The 22,852-nt window shown below is 38.4% G+C and overlaps 1 protein-coding gene across 1 annotated transcript in view; it reads right to left on the bottom strand.

Moving 5' to 3' along the window:
• Positions 1-22,852, bottom strand: part of PREX2 (phosphatidylinositol-3,4,5-trisphosphate dependent Rac exchange factor 2) — a 288,146-nt gene that overhangs the window by 8,216 nt on the left and 257,078 nt on the right. The window contains exon 38 of the mRNA XM_077752494.1: positions 4,994-5,096. Within this exon, the coding sequence (XP_077608620.1) occupies positions 4,994-5,096 (103 nt within the window). The remainder of the gene's footprint in view (positions 1-4,993; positions 5,097-22,852) is intronic.

Here is a 22,852-nt window from a genome sequence, read left to right on the forward strand (position 1 = left end):
TTGGATTTTCTTTGTCTTTTCTTTGTCTTTTATGACCTTAATACTTTTGATGAGTACTGGTTATTATTTTGGAGAATGTTTCTCAATTTGGGTTTGTCCAAATGATATCTTTCCTCATGATTAAATAGAGGACATGCATTTTGGACAAGAAGTGATTTTGTGCCTCCTCAGTGCATGAGACCACTTATGTTGACCATCACCATATCACCATCACCATATTGCATGACTTCTCTATGCCTTATCAGTGACAGTAACTTTTATTACTCATTTCAAGTGGTGTCTGCCAGATTTTTCCACTGTAAAGTTACTACTTTTCTTTTTGTAGTTAATAATTACCTCTCCACTCCCATTTACCTTCCCAGGCTCAAATAAATACCATCTTGGCTAGTAATCAGTTGGTCATTCACTATATCAGGTATTGTTTTAAGTGCACTGAGTATATCCTCACAAACTATGTGCACCGAGTATATCCTCACAAACTATGTGGCAACTACTTATATGAATAGTACTATAAGACTATACAAACTTGTGCTTACAGATTTTAGTCTCTATTGGTGTATTCTGCCTGAAACAATGATAATGTAGTATTTACAAAGGAACACTTATATAAATGTCATCCCTTATCCATTATTTATTTATTCAACTATTTACTTAAATCAGTAATGAATTTACAAGTATTTATCTTATTATGAATTATTTTCCAATATTTTTCTTATTAATATTTTTTTGGTTCAATTTGTTCCAGATGGCCATTAGGAGTTCCTTCAGGTTGCTTTTCATGTCCTGCTGGAAGAACCACAATCATTTTGAGGACTTGCTTATTTTTGGTACCTAAAGGTGTCCCAGGGTCATCTTCCTTGTTTCAGCTGGAAATTAACCACTTCTCCAAGCACCGTGGCTCTTTTTAATGGAGAATTATATTTGGAACCCAACATCTGGACACTGGGTATGCTCATTGCTACTACTGGCATGTAACTGCTTCTAGGTCTTCTGAGTAGATAGAGCTATTTGACTAACTGCAAACATACTCAGACATCTGTATTTATTTCTATCTGTGTGTGTGTGTGTGCAAGTGCACACGCGCGTGTGTGCATGTGTGTGTATCCATCAGTTCCAATTGCTACCTTTGATTTCAATCCCACACCACAGTGTTTGTTCTGGATAATAGCTTTCTCCCTTTCTCTATTCATAACTTCCTCTTCTGACAGTAAGAAACTTTATGCTCATTATTTACAATATATTTACTTACTTCTGCAAACCTAGTATATACATAAACTAGTCTTGGAATTTCTAAATCACTTCCCTGTGAGAAATAGATTTACTAGGCTAGGGTATAGTATTTGTATATAATTCCTTTTGTCTTTAGTCTCATAATATTCCATTGACTAATCTTTAGAAAGGCTTTTGCTTTCTTTAAACGCTGCAAATACTATTGATGTTCATCATGCTAAACACCACTGTTGGTGTATTCCACAGTGAACTCAACTATATAATTCTTTACATACTCAACATGCCAGATACCTGCAGTTTTATACCCTTGTCTACATTGTTTCCTCTACCCAAATACCTCCTTTCTCCTCTTCCCTACCTCTCCATTCCCATTTACCTTCCCAGGCTCAAATAAAATACCATCTTGGCTAGTAATTAATTGGTCATTCACTATATCAGGTATTGTTTTAAGCACACTGAGTATATCCTCACAAACTATGCGGCAACTACTATTAAAATCTTTATTTTAATAAAAAGGAAACTTAAGTATCAGAGAGACTTAGAACCTTGTCCCAAATGAAACAGACAGTAAACACTGGAGCTGGGATTCAAAGTGAGGTTGTTGGGCTCAAGAATCTATGCCTTTAAATCACTATCATGTTATAATTTTCTGCATGAAGCCTTTTCCCGGTTGTCCCACTTAGAACTTTTGAACACACACCATTTAGCATTTATTGTCTGCCAGGTACTATTGTGGAAACCTGTGCCACCAAAACAAAATATACTCAGTGTCCCAGCCATTGAAAGGCGCATGGGCTACTCATTTCTTCTTTGCCTTATGTCCAAAACCCCTGAGGTTGTGTACCACTTGTCTATTGGTACTTGTATCATGATGATTTGCCTACGTATGGCCACCATGAGATGAGGAAAGAATCATATCTTCCTCAGTCTTTGTTACTGGTGCCCAGTATAATGTCCTGATATTGTAGGTAATGAGACAAAACTCTTTGAAATTCCAGTTTTATTTAAAAAAATTTTTTTAATTCCAAATAATACTTTGAATGTATAATTTGTAGGCTAAAAAACTTTGTTTCTAATATAAATGAAAGCTTCTCCCTCAAACCTTGTATTAATCAGATCAGTTGGTTATGTAAAAGCGCTGCCTAGGATTATTATAGTCATTATCAAAAAATTAGAAGGGGCATAGTGCCCTTCCTTCTACCTCTCCGCTTTCCTTCTAACTAACCAGAGAATTAAACAAGTCTATGAAAAATACATATACAAATCTGTACATGAAAACCATAAAATAAATCATGCTGAAGAGCTTCTCCCTGAAAAAGAAACTAAAGATCTTAGAAAACATTATTCATTAACCTGGCAAATATCTCAACCATTCAGTCCCTGGAGAGAGAGTTGAGTCTAAATGGTTGAAGGGCAAAAGGAATAGAAAAGTCAGATCTTTGATCCCCATTTGTGTTCTAACTACTTAGATCACAGGTAGGTAAGAGCTGGTGTGTAGACTGGATCCCAGCCACTAATTCCACTGCCTGTAACAGCTGGACACTGGAGACAGGATGGTAGCAGAAGGAATGTTGCAAAAATCTCTCTGTACACCAGGTTAGCGCACTTTCTCCAAAGAGAGGTCCCCAGGCTCTCTGATCTGTCATACAGAAGTCAGAAATTAGTTCTTTGTTTCAGATCCACCTGGACATGTCATATTTGCATCAGAGAAACAGTAACAAAGGTGGGTAGCTACCTACTCTTAATGCAGTTCTTAAAAAAAAAAAAAGTAGAAGGAAGAAGTGATGAATACTGAAAAATAGTGTAGTTTAGAAATCAACTGAGATTTTATAAGAAACTTCATAACTTCTAAGTTGCCTTAAGTTATTAATAAATATATAATAATATATGTAAATATAACATGTATATAGTATTTCAAAAAGGTTTACACTGGTTAAACAACTCTTCAAGGCTTACATAAAATAGTCCCCCCCTTCTAGTTTATCAATCTCCATTTTCATGTGTAAGAACTTAAATTGATTACTGAAGTCCATATAGTAAGAATGTATATCTAGAGAATTCATCATTACTCCTGTACTAGATTATTCTAAAACAGGTTAATACCAGTCTCTTAGTCTTGCCAAAAACCATAGTTTTGAGTTGGCCCTTCCAAGTCTTAATTCAAACTTATTCTAACAGCAACAGAGTGAAACAGAATGCTTAGTGTCTTTCTGTATTTTTGGCATCCCAAACCCAACCCTGATATGAATAAACACAAGTTGACTTTGATCTACTCTTTAAAAACAAATTTGTATTATATCCAAAAAATCCTTCCAAAATCTGCTGGCATTTGCATCTGTATTTGCCCTTTTGTAGCTGAACCACAGTGTGTCCTGTGCTTCTTGTGGATCTAACCTTTACTTAGCAAATCCCTCTTAAACCTTGTCAGATCTGGGTTTCCAGTCTCCTGCTCCAGAGTTCCCAACTTGAAGCTCCAATGTATTATCCACTTTATTCCTGAATTACATACCCTATACTAGTGCTAGTATCACTGTACTATATCTTTGGAGCAAGCCCATAGGGATTTGTATGTTTGCATTAAGAGTTATACACTAAGTCGGGGCTCCTGGGTGGCTCAGTCAGTTGAACCGTCGACTTCGGCTCAGGTCATGATCTCATGGTTTGTGGGTTCGAGCCCCACGTTGGGCTCTGTGCTGACAGCTAGTTCAGAGCCTGGAGCCTGTCTTCGGATTCTGTGTCTCCCTCTCTCTCTGACCCTCCCCTGTTCATGCTGTCTCTCTCTCTCTCCCAAAAATAAATAAAAAACATTAAAAAAAGAGTTATACACTAAGTCTTTAGTAAATAAATCAGATTTAACTACAAAGCATATCTTAAAAACTAAGTCACTCACTATCATTGGGCAGTTCAAACCAAGTCAGCAAGTAGAAAGATTTGTTAAATCAATTTTCTGTGGTTATCCCGAGAAACTGTGGCAGAATAAAATATAAAATTGATATTTTCCAACTCTTCTGTCTTTCTACTACGTTGTGTCTTTTCTCTTAGACAAGGTACATTTTCCTAACAATAAACTGGAGGTTAATGCATTTTTGTTATCTCTTTAAAGAATCTTAAGTTAGAAACCAAACTATCACATTAAAATACCACGGGGTATTATATCAAAAGTTCATTCTCTTTATTCCCACCTATAAATACTTCAGTGACATAACGACATCATGAAAGTTGCTATTCATCCTCTGAAGGAAAATTTGAGGTATGTGCTTTATCTTCAGAATAAATTTCTTAGCATGGCTTGGACTTCACTTTGAGAGCTCCAGGAGCAAGCAGGGCCCTCAATTCTTTCCTCTTCTTCCTTGGCCCCACCCTCAATTCTATTCCAGAGCCTTAGTAAATCACCTGCGAGGCCCAGAAAATGCCATGTATCCTTTGACCATGCCCTTTACATAAACCTCAAATCCACTCCTGCCCATTATGCCTGGCCAACCCCTTTCCTCCTTTGGGTTATCTCTTAGACATCCTTTTTTCCAGGTTGGCTTAGTTTCTTGGAGGACCCTCATATAGATGTCTAGACAGTACTGCCTTCACCCTGGGAGTGTTTCTTGTTCACATTTACCCTCTGAGCCTGAAAATGTGTCCCGCACATATAGGCACCAATCGGACACCTGATAAATGCTGATTAATCCTCATTAAACCTGATAAATCCTGATTAAAAGGAATCTTCAAATCCAGGTCTTGTAAAACAATCCCTAAACTGTGTGTGACTTACCTGCTTCCGCATCACATCTGTCGCCTGCATGATATAGCGAGGAGGCAGTCCGTGGCTTCTGGCCAGAATGATGGCCTGCTCCAGTGTCACACTCAGGGTGCACCTGTGTGCAAAGGCAAAAGCAAGTCAAATGCCATCAGTTCCCATTAAGCACTTCAAAACACTTTGGATTACTAATGAAGGGCAACAGAATATGTTATCCCAAAATATGCTTCCTCAGAGAATTACTCATTTTTCCTTGGGTATCCTCCATGTATACATAAGACATACATGTTAATAAACTTGTTTGTTTTTCTCTCATTAATCTTTTATTATAGGGGTCTCAGCTAAGAACTCAGAAAGATAGAGGGAAAATTACTTTTCTTTCCCTACACTAATGTCAAAATAAAAATGGAAGCAAGTGAACAATGAACCATTGATTTTTCTACATAGAACACCTATTTAAAAATAGACTACAGGGGCACCTGGGTGGCTTTGTTGGTTGAGCATCTAACTTCGGCTCAGGTCATGATCTCATGGTTCGGAGTTGAGCCCTGCATCAGACTCTCTGCTGTCAGTGCAGAGCCCACTTGGGATCCTCTATCTCCCTCTCTTTCTGTCCCTCCCCCACTCACGTGCATGCCCTCTCTCTCAAAAATAAACATTGAGAATAAATAAATGAAAATAAATAAAATAAAAGTAAAAATAGATTAGAGAGCTACATGACCGGGGTCCTAAGTATTTAAATTTAACAAACTCATAATGAACTCTGTTTATGAGTTTATATGCCTGGAGTTAAAAAAAAAACAGTCATAATAAAACCTATTATCAGATATTATTCTTTACTGATATTTCATGTAACTTAAAAGAAATGACTTCTTAATACGTTTCATTCATGTATACATTATAGTTAATAGATTTGTACTAATTTATGCCCAAATGCTTAGAAAAGTAAACAGTGAAATTAATATTCACTAAGATCAGAGTTGACTTTTTTTTAAAAAAGTATGTTTCTTGGACCCAATCTAAGAGATTGTAAAATTTTCGTTCCAATTTTAGTATATGTGCTGCCGAAGCAAGCACAAGAGATTGTAAAATTTTCAAAAGGAGCTTGTAATTAGTTATACAGGAATGTGATGACCAGAGCAACCTGAAAAAAATTTAGAATTCAGGCCCTGAATTCAGTGATTGCTGTGCCTTTCTCCTTGTCCTCTGTCCTTTGCCTTCTATTTTAAGGCATTTCTTTTATGTCTTTCCACGTTTTTCTCTGACCGCTCTCAGAACCTATGCATATTTGCTAACATTTTCAGGTGCTGGTCTCTGAATTGTTTTTCATAAAATTCATAGGAGCAGATTTTCTTCTACTTTACTTTTCAATTTATGGATACATTGATGGTCTTTTTTTCCAGTTTTGCATTTGCCTCCCTGTAGTTTGGTGTTTTTTTACATGTACATTTTTTCTAGATCTGTTCAGTTTTTCCTTACAAATGAAAGGTCTACTATGCAATTGCTCCTCTGTGAGGAATACCTAACTCACTCATCTTTGGCGAAGAGACTCAACTATAGAAATCCAATACATCTGCCTGATTTTGATACTGATGAATTAATAAAAAGAAGAGTAATGGGCTTAAAACATTACTGCTAAAATTTTAGAAAGCACCTGATGAGTAAATGTATTATTATACATAATTGGATTCAAAGGAGAAACATGTTAAGTTTCGTTGGCTGTTAAATGACCTGAGAAGCACTAACATGACACAGAACTCTTTACACAGCATTAATAACATATTCAGAGGGGCTAAAGTTTTACAATTACCTTTTGGTAGTATGCTTACAAACATTTACTGTATGAGTCTGATAATAATATATAGTTGTACTTAAAAAAATTTTTTTTATAGTTTATTTATTTTTGAGACAGAAAGAGACAGAGCATGAGTAAGGAAGGGGCAGAGAAAGAGGGAGACACAGAATCTGAAGCAGGCTCCAAGCTCTGAGCTGTCAGCACAGAGCCTGATGCGGGACTCAAACCCACGAACTGTGAGATCATCACCTGAGCTGAAGTCGTACGCTTAACCGACTGAGCCACCTAGGCACCCCATAGTTGTAGTTTCTTTTAAAAAAATTAATGTTTATTTATTTTTGAGAGAGAGAGAACGAGAGAGCAAGCAGGAGAGGGGCAGAGAGAGAGGGAGACACAGAATCCAAAGCAGGGTCCAGGCTCTGAGCTGTCAGCACAGAGCCCGATGTGAGGCTTGAACTCACGGACAGCAAGACCATGACCTGAGCTGAACTCAGACGCTTAACCGAGTAAGCCACTCAGGTGCCCCTATAGTTGTAGATGTACATGCTCTTGCGTGCTATAGGACAGTATATGCCCTGAAAGCCAAGAAATTTAGTTGATAGTTCACACTTTTAAAAAAATCAATTTTTTTAAAAGCATTTAATTGTCACCTTATTTGACGGGTGTAACCTTTTCTTCCTCCTATTTTAAGTCCTTACTGATTCTAACATTTTAATCAATAACACTCATTACACTAGCTGAATGATGCTAAAAAAGAAATCTTTATCTTTTTCTAGTCAAACTGAAATATGTCCATTCCTTTAGATAAAACATGACCTGCCTTCGTCTACTTATAACAAACACTTACTTATTGTGAAGGATTTTTAACAAGCAGCCTATAATTTTTATCCATTTTCTTAATCTTTTTAAACCGATTTATTTCTCCCTACTTCAAATTGTAGTAAATGGCACTATAGCAGCAAATTATCTGCTAGAGACTTTAAAAGATTTTACTATAATCTCTCAATCAATCAATGTGGCCAGTAACATGCTCTCTTGGAGAGGGTACCTCAAGATATCACCTTTTTAGAATCAATCACACACACATCACCTAATAGAAAAATCTGCCTTTTCATACTAATCACTATGTATGTTCCAATTAGGTCCCCAGATTAATTTGAAATTTTGAAAAAGTGAAACATTTAAAAAAATATAGCCAGGACACTGTGGGAAGTATTGCCTGTGTTTGACTCTCAGTTGATTTGTCCAGCAGAAGCCTGCTTTTTCTATCACAGCATCACAGGATTCTACTTTCCTGAATGAAGCATGTGACAGAAAGCCCAGCAGTAAGCCCACAACTTTGTTGTTAATATACCAATATGTGTCTCCTGGCTTTTTCTCTTCTCTCAGCTATCAGTATCTGAATGTCAAGTGGAAAAATTCAGCATTTGCAAGAAGCATTCTGATTCTAGCATTCTCGGGAAGACTGCAGGTCCAGAAAGTGACACATGGTTTTGCAATGGCACATAAATGTATTCTCAGTCAGGTTTTACAAGAGATCACTTGGTTTTATGGGTACTTTGTTTATTACCAGTGAGACAGCTTTGCCCATAATGGACAAGAGAATGAAGGGAGCACACCAAAGGCTGTGAGTCCTAAGCAAATCCATTCCGGACAAGAGTTCTTATCTGACCCGCCAATTTCCTTTCTAGCACTATCTCTGTTTTCATGTTAGGTGGTTAAATTAAAATTTAAATCTATAGTTCCACTGCATCCTGGAAATTATGGGCCATCAGTTTTCACTCTTTCTAGTTGTAGTATCATTTTTAAAATTTAGACAACTCTTTCCCTGGGAGTCACAAAAATTTTTTAAAAAAGATCACAGAGTAGAATTTGTCCTTGATAAAAAGGCAAATATGACATATACACTGAGGAAAGCTGTTCCATAATTTTAGTAGTAAGACATTCCAAGTAATAGCTCTGCTTAGGGCATACTCCTGAGAAAATGTACTTGACAGGGCTATAAAATTATGCAGAAATTGTGAATTTCCCCATAGAAAGAAAACGGAAAGGGTCAATATATCTGTGCTTGTAACGAATAAATCTTCTTGACATATTTTGTATTAAGAATAGATCCCACCTCACATCAGAGATTTAGTAGAGTTTTAATATGATGGATGTAACCTGTAGTTAATGGGTCCAATTTAATTTGAAAGACACTCTGATTTAACAATGCTGTTGGAAGAGTCACAAAGAAGTAACTTTTGTTGATTCATTCACTCAGCAGATATTTTTTGAGTGTCTACTTTGTACCCACAAGTACCATTAAAGGCTGGAAGAAGCGGATTTACTATCAAGCTAAAAAAAGGTTGAGAATCAGGGTCCCTTATATGTATGGAGCCCTAGCAAATTGTGCACATAGTCACATGCTTTTATAAATTTGCAAAAGTGAAAGGTTATTTATTCATTCATTCATTCATTCATTCATTTACTATTTGCTTTGAGCGAGAGAGAGTGTGGATGCACACAGGCCAGGGAGGCGCAGAGAGAGAAGGGAGAGACAGGATCAGAAGAAGGCTCCACACTGTCAGCAGAGCCCAGCACGGGGCTCGATCCCATGAACCGTTAGATCATGACCTGAGCTGAAATCAAGAGTTGGATGCTCAACTGACTGAGCCTGTCTGAACCTACCCAGGCACACTGTCTGAAGCAAAATGTTTTAATTGCAAATAGTTATGACTGTTGTCTTAATTATGTCTGTCTCAACTTCCCTTCATTGTGTGCTGGACTGTTCAGATGGCTGTGATTATTTCTGGAACTGAGCTAAAGGAAGCAGAATTAGGATGCACTTAGGCTAGGCTGATGGAAACCTATGTGTATGATTTGCAGTCACTTCAGTTTCAGTTAGGTTACTGTAGTCTTCTGGTGTAGAAATGGATCCCAGAGTATTTGTACTGTCCATTGTGCAACTCACTCACCTAATGTTGAAAAGGAGGGGCAGGGCCCAAGTTTGAAATGCAGTGTTCATATCCTGGGGCACCCAGCGCTTTGTGCGGTGTTGGAAAAACCAGGCTAGAAATATATGGAGTCAGAAGCTAGTCTGCGGAATATTCTTCCAAACATTACTGTTCATATGCTAAAGAACCTTACAAGGGTTCTCTTATTCAACTACAATTTAAAGATGCATAAGATATTTAGCAATAATGTTGAATTTATTTAAAAATTTTTTTTAATGTTTATATTTTATTTCTGAGAGAGACAGAGTGAGCAGGGGAGGGTCAGAGAGAGAGGGAGACACAGAATCCGAAATAGACTCCAGGCTCTGAGCTAGCTGTCAGCACAGAGCCCGACGTGGGGCTCAAACCCATGAATTGTGAGATCATGACCTGAGCCAAAGTCAGACTTAACTGACTGAGCCACCCAGGTGTCCCCAATAACGTTGAAATTAAAAGGCTTTTCTAATCAAGATTTTTTTTTTTAAAAAACTGATAAACCACTCTAGAAATAAAACAGAATTCTCTTCCTATTCTCCCTGTAGATTATATTACAAAATTATTATAATTTGAAAAGGCAGTTACCAAAAACTGTGGAGGAAAGAATTATAGAGGTGAGTTAGGAAATAAAATTTTAAAAAGCAGTCTTTTATTTTTCAGATTTTATAATGGTTGTGGTATTTACTAGTATTTTAAACCTTGTATTTTTTTGCATTCCAAATAAATATTAAGTTTCAATTCTATTTTGTTTTGTAATTTTTCTATTCTTTTTTTCTTAAAAAGGACACTTAATTTCTGACCGTAAAATCTTAATCCACTCCAGTGTGCTGGGGATGCAACAGCAAACAGAAAAAAGTACCATCCCTTTTGGTGATCAAACTTCAGTGGGAGGAAAAAAGTATTAAAATAAGAAGAAAATACATAATATCAGGTAATGATATGTTATCTGGAAAAGTAACTTTTTTAAGAGAATAAAAAGTAAATAGGGTGGAACAGCAGAGGAAAATGCTGGTATTGGGAAGACCATTTCAAGGAGAGTAAGTGCAAAGGCCCTGAGGTCAATGCATGTTCTCTTTGCTTCTGAGCAAGTGTGGAGTTCAGTGTGCTGGGGCACACACAGAGAAGAGATGAAGTTAGAGAAGTAGTCTGGGCCCCCAGTATGCATGGCTTGGGAATCAGAGTTTAGGAGTAAGGGTGTCTCTTATTTATTTCCTTAGTTGTTATAAAAAAATTCAACATTTGCATTATATGATGTAGAATAACAATCTGTTAAGCAAATTATCAAAATAATTTACTGAATATCTATCTCTATCCTTAATATACTATCAATACTGTATTCAAAAGATCTTCAGTTGCTTTCCAGGCAATATTTGCAAAAGCAAACTCTTCATCCTGATGCTTAAGGATTTCTACCAATTGCTCTCCCATTTTCTACTCCTCCATCTTCCCAGCATCCCAGCTATCCATCCTCTACCTAGAACTTCTTTCTGCTTGGTCAACATTTGGTGCCAGTGCACAAACTTCTCCCACATAACACGTCTGTCCACTTTTGCAGTGTCTTTCAAAATATCACAAAACCTTTCCGAATGTAGAATAGCAGTTGACAACATGGGCATCATAACCAGGGGTACTGGGGTTTGAGCATGTCTTGTAGGCCTCTGGCCAGGTTACTTCAACCCTCTCAGCCTCAATTTTCTCATCTGAGAAATGACAAAGCTGGCATAGTGGCCTCATAAGGTGCTGTAAGAATCACCTTACATGACATTTGTGATCACTTAGCCACGCCTGTGGTAATGCTATTTCCACCCTCTTTGCTACTGAGCTCACACTGTAAGTCTGTCTTGATGAGCAACACATTACTTGGAAAATTTGAAGAACATGAGTGAGGTTTCATAAATCCCATTTCTCAAACCCCACTGTATTTTAACTACTTACAAAATGTCTTTCTACTTATTTTTAAATGATGGTCATAGAAATAACCCTGTGGCTAATTTAAAAAATAGAATTTTATTAATTATATAAAATTATGATGTTTTATCATTATGATAAATTCATGAGGTAGGTAAATGACAAACTTCCACCAATATCTCTTTTACAAATTGGGGTTTGGTAGAAGTAGACTTCACCTGATAATCTGGCACTTGCTAATATGTTTATTTGTGATTTTTATTTCATATGTTTGTCCCAACTGATTCTGGACATCAGGTATCAATTTTATGTTGCATGTAAAACTGTAGAGGGAAAGGTCAGGAAAAGCATGTGACACAGTCTCCCATTTGCCAGTACATTTTCTAGATGGTAGGGGTACAAAACAATCAGCATCCAAACCTCCCCCTCAAGCAAGTCTTCTGGAGAGACCAACCTCATTTTCCTAAATTGGTTTAAATACAATCCAGTGAAGAAATGGGCAGAAGATATGAACAGACACTTCTCCAAAGAGGACATCCAGATGGCCAACAGACACATGAAACGATGCTCAGCGTCCCTCCTCATCAGGGAAATACAAATAAAAACCACACTGAGATACCAGCTTACACTGGTCAGAGTGGCTAAAATGAGCAAATCAGAGGACTCTAGATGCTAGCGAGGATGTGGAGAAATGGACACCCTCCTACACTGTTGGTGGGAATGTAAACTTGTGCAGCCCCCCTGGAAAACAGTGTGGAGATTCCTCAAAAAATTAACAAAAGAACTCTCCTTTGACCCAGTAGTAGCACTGCTAAGAATTTACCCAAGAGATACAGGAGTGCTGATGCATAGGGGCACATGTACCCCAATGTTCATAGCAGCACTCTCAACAACAGCCAAAACATGGAAAGAGCCTAAGTGTCCATCAATTGATGAATGGATCAAAAAGATGTGGTTTATCTATACACTGGAATACTACATGGCAATGAGAAAGAATGATATCTGGCCATGTGTAGCAACATGGAAGGAACTTGAGGGTGTTATGCTGAGTAAAATAAGTCAGGCAGAGAAGGACAGCTACCATATGTTTGCACATATAGGAGGATTAGGAGGAACTTAACGGAGGATCATGGGGGAGAAAAAGGAGGAAACGGGGGAAGAGGGAGGGAGGCAAACCATGAGAGACTCTTGAATGTTGAGAACAAACTGAGGACTGATGGGTATGGGGGAGAGGGGAAGGCGGGTGATGGGCATGGAGGACGGCACTTGTGGGGATGAGCACTGGGTGTTGTATGGAAACCATATGACAATAAACTATTAAAAATAAATGCAACATACTGTATTTTAACCATTTATTTTTTTAATGTTTTTACGAGAGAGAGAGAGAGAGCGAAAATCCCAAGCAGGCTCTGTACTTTCACCGTGAAGCCGAAGTTGGGGCTCTATCTCATGAACCAGTGAGATCATGACCTGAGCTGAAATCAAGAATTGGATGCTTAACCTGAGCCACCAGCCGCCCCTCAACCATTTATTAAATCATAATCTATTACACTATATTTAGTTCACTTTGTAAGACTTCAAATCTTAAAGCAAGTTATGTTAGTCCTTTAAAAAAAACAAACATGTTAATGCTTCTTAAGATGATTCATGACACTTCTATAATAAATTAGATAAAAGATTCTCAAAACCTGAGGATCTTCTACATATTTGGTCATTTACCATGATCCCAGACAAAAATGATCAGTTTTACCCCAAGTTACCTGTTAAAAACTCCTGAGCTCAAATGCTTCATTTAATGCTGATTTAAATTGTACTGAACAAGGAAGCCAGTCTCCCAAGGGCTGAGAGACTGTTAAATTGAACACGTGAGAACAGGCATCACCCCTTTTGGGCCACAAGCTATGCAGTAACTCACTGGGAAACTGATGTGAGAAACCAGAACAATGTGAAGTTTATGGCTTTTAGCTTTGTTTTCCAACAGCAATCTATTTGCTGACTCTTAGCTCACAGTCAGGAATCTGATCATTATGATGCTCTCTCTTGGGGGTGACTCCCACCTTCCCTATTACTAGTGGAGAGGGGTCATTCAGATTCCGAGACAAATAAAACACATGAAATACTAATGTGATGAAGAGCTCTGAATTTGCAGCCCCAACAATTTACCATAAAATTCCATGATGTAGACGATGAAATGAAAAACATTAAAATAGAGAATGCAAGGGACAGTCTGTTTTTATTTCTCCATATTTTTAAAATTGAGGCCAAACATTACTTTGAAAATTTGTATTGTACTCCTGAATAATGTTACCTACTCAGTTACAACTGAAAAACTATCCCCAAACAAAACCACCAGAGTCACTGGATTTAGGGACACATATTGTGACTTCAAAAGCTACTTGAGCAGTACTTTTAACTATTTTGCGCAAAAATAATAGAATTGAGGCATTTGGATAACTGTGTTGTCTTTTTCTGTGTGTGCTCATGCAGTATAATTAGCAGAATAATTTCTTGTTAGAAAAACAGGATGTATGGCAAGTACATACCCACATCTAAAGGCAGGCGCCAGGGTCTTCTGAGTTTAAGGGACCGTATGTCAAACAACACTGCTGACCAATTCTGCAAATGGTAACATTAAACATGACCCCTTAACAATTTATATAAACTGCCTAACTCTTGAGACTCATTTAAATTTTATGCATCAGTATGAAGGTTAATTGGATTTTGTACGAGATAATATAAAGTGAAATAAATATTTGGGGCACCTGGATGGCTCAGACAGTTAAACAACCAGCTTCGGCTCAGGTCATGATCTCAAGGTTTTTAGTTTGAACCCCACGTCAGTGGTCAGTCTCTGTGCTGACAGCTTGGAGCCTGAAGCCTGCTTTAATTCTGTGTCTCCCTCTCTCTCTGCCCCTCCCCCACTCATTCTCTCTCTCTCTCTCTCTCTCTCTCAAAAATAAATAAACATGAAAAAAAGAAGAAATAAATATTTAACAATTCTGAAATCAGTGAGTTTCGTCCCAATGTAGAATTCTACATAATAATTGGAGTCTGATTTTGTTTGGGGTTTTTTTGTTTTTGTTTTTTTTAGCTTGAGACTTTATAAATATGATGCTGCCTTTAGTCTTGGAGACAAGAGGGAGAAAATTCCCTTAGGTGAAGTGCATCACTCAGAGTCTATATATAAGGACATCCCGAGGAACCTATTATTTTATAATATTCTTCACATGAGTCATAGGTCTTTCTTATGGTTATAGGCATATATAGAGTCTTACAGAATTAGATTTCAGAACATGAAATAATTTCCCCCTTTTCTACAAACATCTTTTTTTCTTCTTTAATTAAAAGGCAGCCCATTATCCTTGTTCAAGGGACTGTCACAAACAAGTTATTAGGACTCTAATCAGCTGTGGTTCTCCATGATACTTTACTAAGCTGACTACCTGGGCAGCATTTGAAATTTGCAGAGGAATAATGACTGTTTCAATCCCAAGAGAACAAAGGAGGTGAAATAAGCTGGAACAGCAGCAGCTACTTCTGCTATTTGCACATCACTCTTTTATACACAGAAGCTCTTTTTGACAGATGGAAGGTTCTGCTGACTGCCTGATTTGATGCGCTCCACGGCATCATCTGAACTTCTGTCCTGGGTAGCCGAAGGCAGATTAGTTTCAACAATCTTTGAACTAAAGATACATTTCTCCTCGTTGGAAAAAATACAAATGATTCTGCTCAGTTTCTAAGTGTTTTTACCTCTTCTTTGTGCTTTTCTCGTGTTCCCATCTTACTCGGCTATAACAAAACAAGCGCTGTAGGAAATAGATGAGTTAGAAATTCACTATTGACATTGGCCCTGGTAAGAAAGTAGTTAGAAGAAATAAGATGCAGAAATTATCTAATTCCTTAAAGTATTATTGTGAAGTTATATTTTAGTATGTCTAATGTTCCCATTTTTATAAAACCATCCCAGACTATGGGTTAAGATGAAAATCACCACTTTCCTAAAATCTTTGTCTAGTTATCTGTGATTTGCCCACTGTTTCAGCTCCAGACTGAGAAACGTTATAAGCCCGCAAGCCATGAAACTAAACTCATCCATTATAAGAGATTGAATGGATTGTGCAGTTCCACATGTTAACACACCCTACTCCAGTACCTTTCATGCTTATTTAATTTCCAATTTTTTCTATGTCATAAATCTCTTCTCTCTAGGTATGCTGCTAATATCTCTTGCCTGTTTTGGTGCAGCCTCACTCTCTTAAGTCTTGCCTCTTTCCACTGTTTTTGCTCCACAGCAAAGGTGATCATTTAAAAATATAGATGAAAGTGCGAAACATCAAATGGCTTCCCACTTTTAACATGCGATACAAAATGTTCATAATACAGTCCCTGGTTTCCTTCTTCATTTTTCCACTCTACCGTGTACAGTTCTCTGAAATCACTACGTCTTGCAGTTTTCATGTGTTGCTCTCTCATGTATGGGATCACATGATGCTTCGTACCTCTTATCATGCTATATCATACTTGCGTGAAAGGTGTACGGTTAAAGAACACAGGCATTGCAGGTAAACTTCCTGAGTTGGCTCTTGGATTTTGTTAGTAACTATGTGAATTTGGGCAAGTGGCTGAAGCTCCTGAAACTCTGTTTCCTCATCTGTAAATTAAGTTTAGTGATATATGCACCTCAGAGGGCTCTTCCCGGGATTAGGTGAAATAATTCATATTTAGTACTTAATACGGGGGATAGGATGTAGTATATTGTTAACAAATGTTAGCAATTTTCACTAATATTAATACTGTTATCACTACCACCATCAGTAGGCGGGACTGTTGCCTGAACTGACTGTAGCCTTCCTAGACCTTATGTACTCCCCAGGACTCAGTAAGCATTCTGTATACACTTACTGAAAAAAAATGACATGAATTCTTAATGTGTGCCAAAGGTCTTATATGTATATTCCTAAAAGATTCATTTCTTTATACTCTGCATTTGTTCAATGTATTGTATGCGTGTTCACTGATCAAATAAATTTCATGAAGTAATAAATGCATTATAGGGACAATAAATATTAGTAAAAGCACAATCAGATTCCCTTGTGGCTTGTAAATGGCATACGACTTTTCTTTCTTCAACAATGGTTTGTACTTTCCTTTCTCTGGGTTTAATCACTGCTCACACCATGTCTTCTGATTAATAACTCTGGTTGAGTTTTGGTAATATTTGGAAAATATATATCAGAATATATTGATTAATTATTCTTATATTAATTCATTAATTAGTACTTATTCCCTCATCACAAGTATCCAGTTCTCCCTTGCCAATATTTTCTGGGTTCTGAAGAACATATTTGAAACCCTAACAAAATCCGTTCTTTCACTGTCAACATAGCATGTTATATATTCTTCCTCTTTATTGCACTTTGAAAGTTATAAACCTATTCCTTGAAACATTTCCTTTAAAAACTCAATCCTCTGACCACCTTTCTTCTATTGTCACTACTAAAGTGTACCCATGCTCCATAGTATGGCTGCCTGGCTGCCAACGTGGGTCCCTTGTCAAGGCCTCAGATCGTACGTGCTGTGACCCTCTTACCTCTCTGGTTTGGGAAGGCTTGGTGCAGGCCACACAGCAGTGCTCCATCCTTTCTTTTTCCCCTCAGTGAACACATGAATAAACAAGTGTTGGGACCTGAGTCTTTGCAAGTCCTAACTATTTGTGTCTATTTTAACCCATACTCTTGGCTCTTGACGCTGGGAGAGAAAACTTCCTGTCCTTGATTTCAAGGGGATCCTGTTCTGCTGCTCTTGAATGACTTTCTACAAGCTACCAGAGGAGGATTCTAAAAATTTTTTTTTAATGTTTTATTTATTTCTGAGAGAGAGAGAGAGAGAGAGAGAGAGAGGCAGAGTGATCAGGGGAGGGTCAGAGAGAGAGGGAGATACAGAATCCAAAACAGGCTCCAGGCTCTGAGCTGGCAGTCAGCACAGAGCCCAACATGGGGCTCAAACCCACGAACCGTGAGATCATGACCTGAGCTGAAGTCGAACACTTAACTGACTGAGCCACCCAGGTGCCCCCAAAGAAGGATTCTAAAAATAAGCTCTAATAGGGCTCGGTGTTTTGTGTATTCTATTTCTCACAGTTCAGAGAAGTTAATTCTTGTATTTTTCATACCCCTCTTTCATCCTATCATAACTCATTACTGTAATTTTTTTCTAGCTTTGTAGACATATAACATTTTGCAAGTTTAAGGTGTATATAACATGTTCATTCATACATTTATGTGTTGCAAAATGATTACCACCATAGAGTTAGCTAACACCTGTATCACATCATAAAATTACCATTTTTTCCCCAAATGTTCATTTCTTTATTTTTTAGAGAGAGAGAGAGAGAAAGTGCGCGAGTGCAAGTAGCGAAGGGGCCGAGAGAGAGGAAGAGAGAATCCTAAGCAGACTCCATGCTGTCAGCACACAGCCTGACCCTGACCTGGGGCAGGAACCCAAGAACTATGAGATTATCACCTGAGCTGAAATCAAGAGTCTGATGCTTAACTGACTGAGCCACCCAGGCACCCCATCATTCTTTTTTTGTGGTGAGAACATTTAAGATCTACTTTGCAACTAACTGTAATGTTTTAAATACTCCTTGTAAGGTCTCTCCTATTTTAGTAGGTATGATCTAGTTATTTAAAACTTTTTTAAATGTTTATTTATTTTTGAGAGAGAGAGAGAATGCTAGTAGGGGAAGGGCAGAGAGAGAGGAAGACATAGTGTGAGCAGGGGAGGGGCAGAGACACAGACTCCGAAGCAGGTTCCAGGTTCTAAGCTGTCAGCACAGAGCCTGAAGTGGGGCTTGAACCCACAAATCACGAGATCATGACCTGAGCTGAAATCAGATGCTTAACTGACTGAGCCACCCGGGCGCCCCTGATCTAGTTATTTTAAAACAGATGCATTTCATATTTCTAACTCTGCAATGAAAAGATGGATTTACTATCAGAAACACAGATTAAGATAAAAGAAACTCAGTGTTAACTATCGCCAGGTCTTGCAGTAGATGTTTGCACATAGATTGCTCATTGATTCCTTACGCTATCTTTTTCAGAAAGAAATTATTCCCACTTCACCAATAAGTCTGAGACTAGGTGATGTAATCACACAGTGAATAAGTAACAGGATTTAAAACCAGTTTTTGGATTCAAAATCCAGGGCTCTTTCCATTTTACCAAAATCACATCACGTGGATTATTTCATTTAGAAAATTCCAGCTCCCCAGATCCATAATTCAACAATCACAATCTTAGTCTCAGCATTTATACTTTAAATGCATTGTGTTGGTTGAGATTAATTCAGCCAGCCCAAACCACTTCACTATGAATGTAGACTCCATCATACAAAAATGCATTCACGATTATAAAGAGTCTAGATTTGAAGCACGCTAAGTTTACCAATTGTAAAGCAATCAAGTATTGAAGGGAGACAGCATTCCTTCTCTACTACAGATTTGCACTTTTCTACATAAAATGCACTGTTCTGTGTAAAGCTGTTCCTTCCCGCAGTGATCTCATTTATTCTGGCTTCTAATTACTATTAAGTACTGAGCACACAGCACCACTGTGAGAAGTCTATTGACAACCAGAAGGAAGCACCTGAATGAAGAAACTAATTGCTTAATGTGGTTTCTTTCCCCTGCTCCCTTTTATTGCCTTGCACTGAGGAAGAATTGTACACCTGAGGCTGAATGCTGTACGTTAAACACTGATCAGTCCCCATTTGGCTGCTACAGTTCTACACAGGCAGCCTCTGCAAAATTAATATGGAAAGGCCCGTTGCTGAACTATGGATATTTCCCACCTTGGTCACCCTTAACAAAGTGTTTTTGACAAACGAAAAGCTTGAGAAAATTGCCACAAGTCAACAGGGCTTCTATCTCCTTGTTCTTTTGAGCATAGAGAAGGCGCTTTTTGAAATGAAACACATAAATACATTTATGTCAAAAAAGGGCAGACCAATATTTGTTTTCAATAATAAAGAATTCACTCATCTTATGTATGCATGCCTAATAAAATATTACATATTTACACTCTCCCTTTAAGAAAATGTGAATAACAGTCCAATAATAGCTGAAATCCAGAAGCCAGTCATCTCTCGGGCATATTTCCAGTATAATTTATAGGGATAACCCCCAGAAGCCTATCGATACTTTCAAAATTAATATTTGACTTTAGTCAAACAGTACTGATGAAATCTTCCCACGACCATACTGGGTTCCTAGGTGTCATAGTCTGAGGGCTGAAAGACAAGGGGTTAAGAGTATTCGAAAAGAAGGCAAAGAGTCGGCAGGGAGAGGGGCACACTGTGGAAAACAACCAAACAGAATGCAGAAGGGATGGGCAGCAGCTGAAGTGAGATCCTGGCAGCAGAAGCACAGGCAAATTGAATACTCCACTAACTCTATATATCTTAAGGCAAAAAAGCAATCAAGTCTAAGGGGCACATTTTCAGCACTGCACAGAGAATTAGCCATGAAAGTCCCATTAAAGATAATGGGACTTTCTATTGCAACTTTCAATACATTTTCTGAATGTTCTCAGCATATATCTTTAAACCTAGGCTTAAAAATCAACTGCCAGGCAAAAAAAAAAAAAACAGTCCACATCCTTCATTCCTTTCTAGTCAAGCCCATTAAGGTGTGTTTTTCTTTGATGGGGTTTTTCATTGCTGAGGTTAGTACAGAGGTGATCCTAGGGACAGAGATGAGTGCTTAGGCACGTAAGGATGTAGTATTTGGTATGCTAAAAATGTGTATGAATATGAAACACCTGTGTGTAAGTTATGACCTTAATTACCATAGCCACCAGGTTTGAATCTGCTTTTCTGCATTTTAGATTTTTCTGCCTGGACTCTTTCACCAATTTATTCCATTTCTGTTTTGCTTTGGGGATTTAACTGAATATGTCAGGTACCTTTCTCAGCTGCCCAAAGTTCTTCAACACAACCTCTCTATTCCCATCTTCTCTACTTTGCTATCTGCCTTTTGTCCCGATTCCAGAGTTCTTTGATGACATCAACACTTAAGGGTGTGGTGTTCAGCGTGTGATTTTCAGCTCTTTCCCCAATTCTTTGACATTGTACCATAAGTGTTTTCTCTTTGACCTGTTTACCAGAGACACTGAATAGGGCTTTGTTTCAGTGTTTTTCATACCTTTCTAGTGGATCCATCAGGTTTTTATTCCAAGGCTCCTCCTCTGTTGCTCCTCTGATTCAGGGCTCACAGAGGATGGGGAGGTGGGAAACCGGGGAATATTAACACTCCACATGTGTTCCCTGGTGATCATTTCTCATTGTCTATGATTGGCAGCCAATTATTCTTTTCTCATACCTCTGTGCCTTTTCCTGGAATACCCCATCCCTGTTCCTAACACCTGAAGTACATTCCCAGAAAATTCTTACTAATGTTTTAAACCTAGCTCAAATATATCTATGTGAAGCCTTCTTTGTTTTTTTTTTAATGTTTTTATTTATTTCTAGGAGAGAGAGAGAGACAGCGTGAGCAGGGGAGGGTCAGAGAGAGAGGGAGACACAGACTGAAACAGGCTCCAGGCTCTGAGCTGGCAGTCAGCACAGAGCCCGACGCGGGGCTCGAACCCACGAACCGCGAGATCATGACCTAAGCGAAAGTCGGACGCTCACCCGACTAAGCCACCCAGGCGCCCCTATGTGAAGCCTTCTTTGATGTGATCTCCTTCTCCAATCTCCCTGTACTCATGAATCACCCCACTCCTGTTTTTCCATAGCCTCTTTGCTATCTATATATGTCTATACTCACTTACATTATACCCATTTTTTAATTAAAAAACTTTTTTTTTAAATTTTAGAGGGAAAGAGTGTGTAAGCAGGGGAGAGTGGCAGAAGAGAGATTATCTCAAGCAGGCTCCATACTGAGTGTGGAGCCCAATGCAGGGCTCAATCTTATGACACTGACATCATGACCTGAGCCGAAATCAAGAGTTAGATGCTCAACCAACAGAGCCACCCAGGCACCCTTATGACGTACCTGTTTATATACATATACAAACATACACCTTTAGTTCTTGCTAACTACAAATCTGTTAAAGGACATACTCGTATAAGATACCATGGACATCTAACACTCAACACGTAGCAATCCTTCTCCACAATCCCCTCAAACAAAAATGTTCATTTTTCCCGTGGCAGCTCCCTCCACAGGACCTTCCAAGCTGGATGGCTCGAAGAGAGATCTTCCCCCTCCCCTCCTCTATTTCTCACTGATCATCTAGTTTTGTTATTTCCATTTCATACCACTCACATCTGCCCATTCCTTTCCACTCTCTGTGCTAATGCCTTGGTTTGGGGCCTCTTTATCTCTTCCTGCACATTGTGAAGTCTGTCTGTCTATCACCTGTCTGTCTAATCTCCATTCCCATCCTATCACAGACCATGAGAGCCAGCTTAAAAAAAATACATCTAATCAGATTCTTCTTTTTTCTAAAGTTCAGTTTTATTCATTTTGAGAGAGAGAAAAAGAACAATCAGGGGAGGGGCAGAGAAAGAGAGAGACAGAATCCCAAGCAGGCTCTGCACTGTCAATGCAGATCCTGATGCAGGGCTTGACCTCACGAACCGTGAGATCACGACTGGAGACAAAGTCAAGAGTTGGGCGCTTAACTGACTGAGTCACCCAGGCTGAGAACCCTTTACTGACTACATCGAGTCTGCAGGAGGGGGTCCCAAATCCTTAACTTAGCAGTTAGGACATTCCATTCGCTAATGCTCATCTCTCTTCTGGCCTCATCTCCCTACCACATTTCCCTCTCTCTTCACTGCCCAGAAGCAGGGAACTCTTCATGGTGACTGTCCTCATGTAAGGTGCTATTTCACACCTCAGTATTGTATTTTCATCCCATTGCCTTCCACTGAACCATTCTTCTTCATTTCCATCACCTGCCAACCACTAGTCATGCTTCAAAACCTAAAACAGGTGTTACACACACGCTTCCTGTTTAACAGGATTGCAATCTCACTCCTCTGTATTCTTTCAGACTATGTCAAATGACCTACCAACAATTTAAGATTAGAATCATAAAGGCAGAAATTGCCATTTCCTTCTGTCAACCTTTGTCCATGTCACCTGCTCTTCTGCTCTGAGTTCATATAGAAGAGACACCCATATTT

This window comes from Crocuta crocuta, unplaced genomic scaffold (genome assembly GCF_008692635.1).
Source record: "Crocuta crocuta isolate KB4526 unplaced genomic scaffold, BGI_CrCroc_1.0 scaffold141, whole genome shotgun sequence".
Lineage (NCBI taxonomy): Eukaryota > Metazoa > Chordata > Mammalia > Carnivora > Hyaenidae > Crocuta > Crocuta crocuta.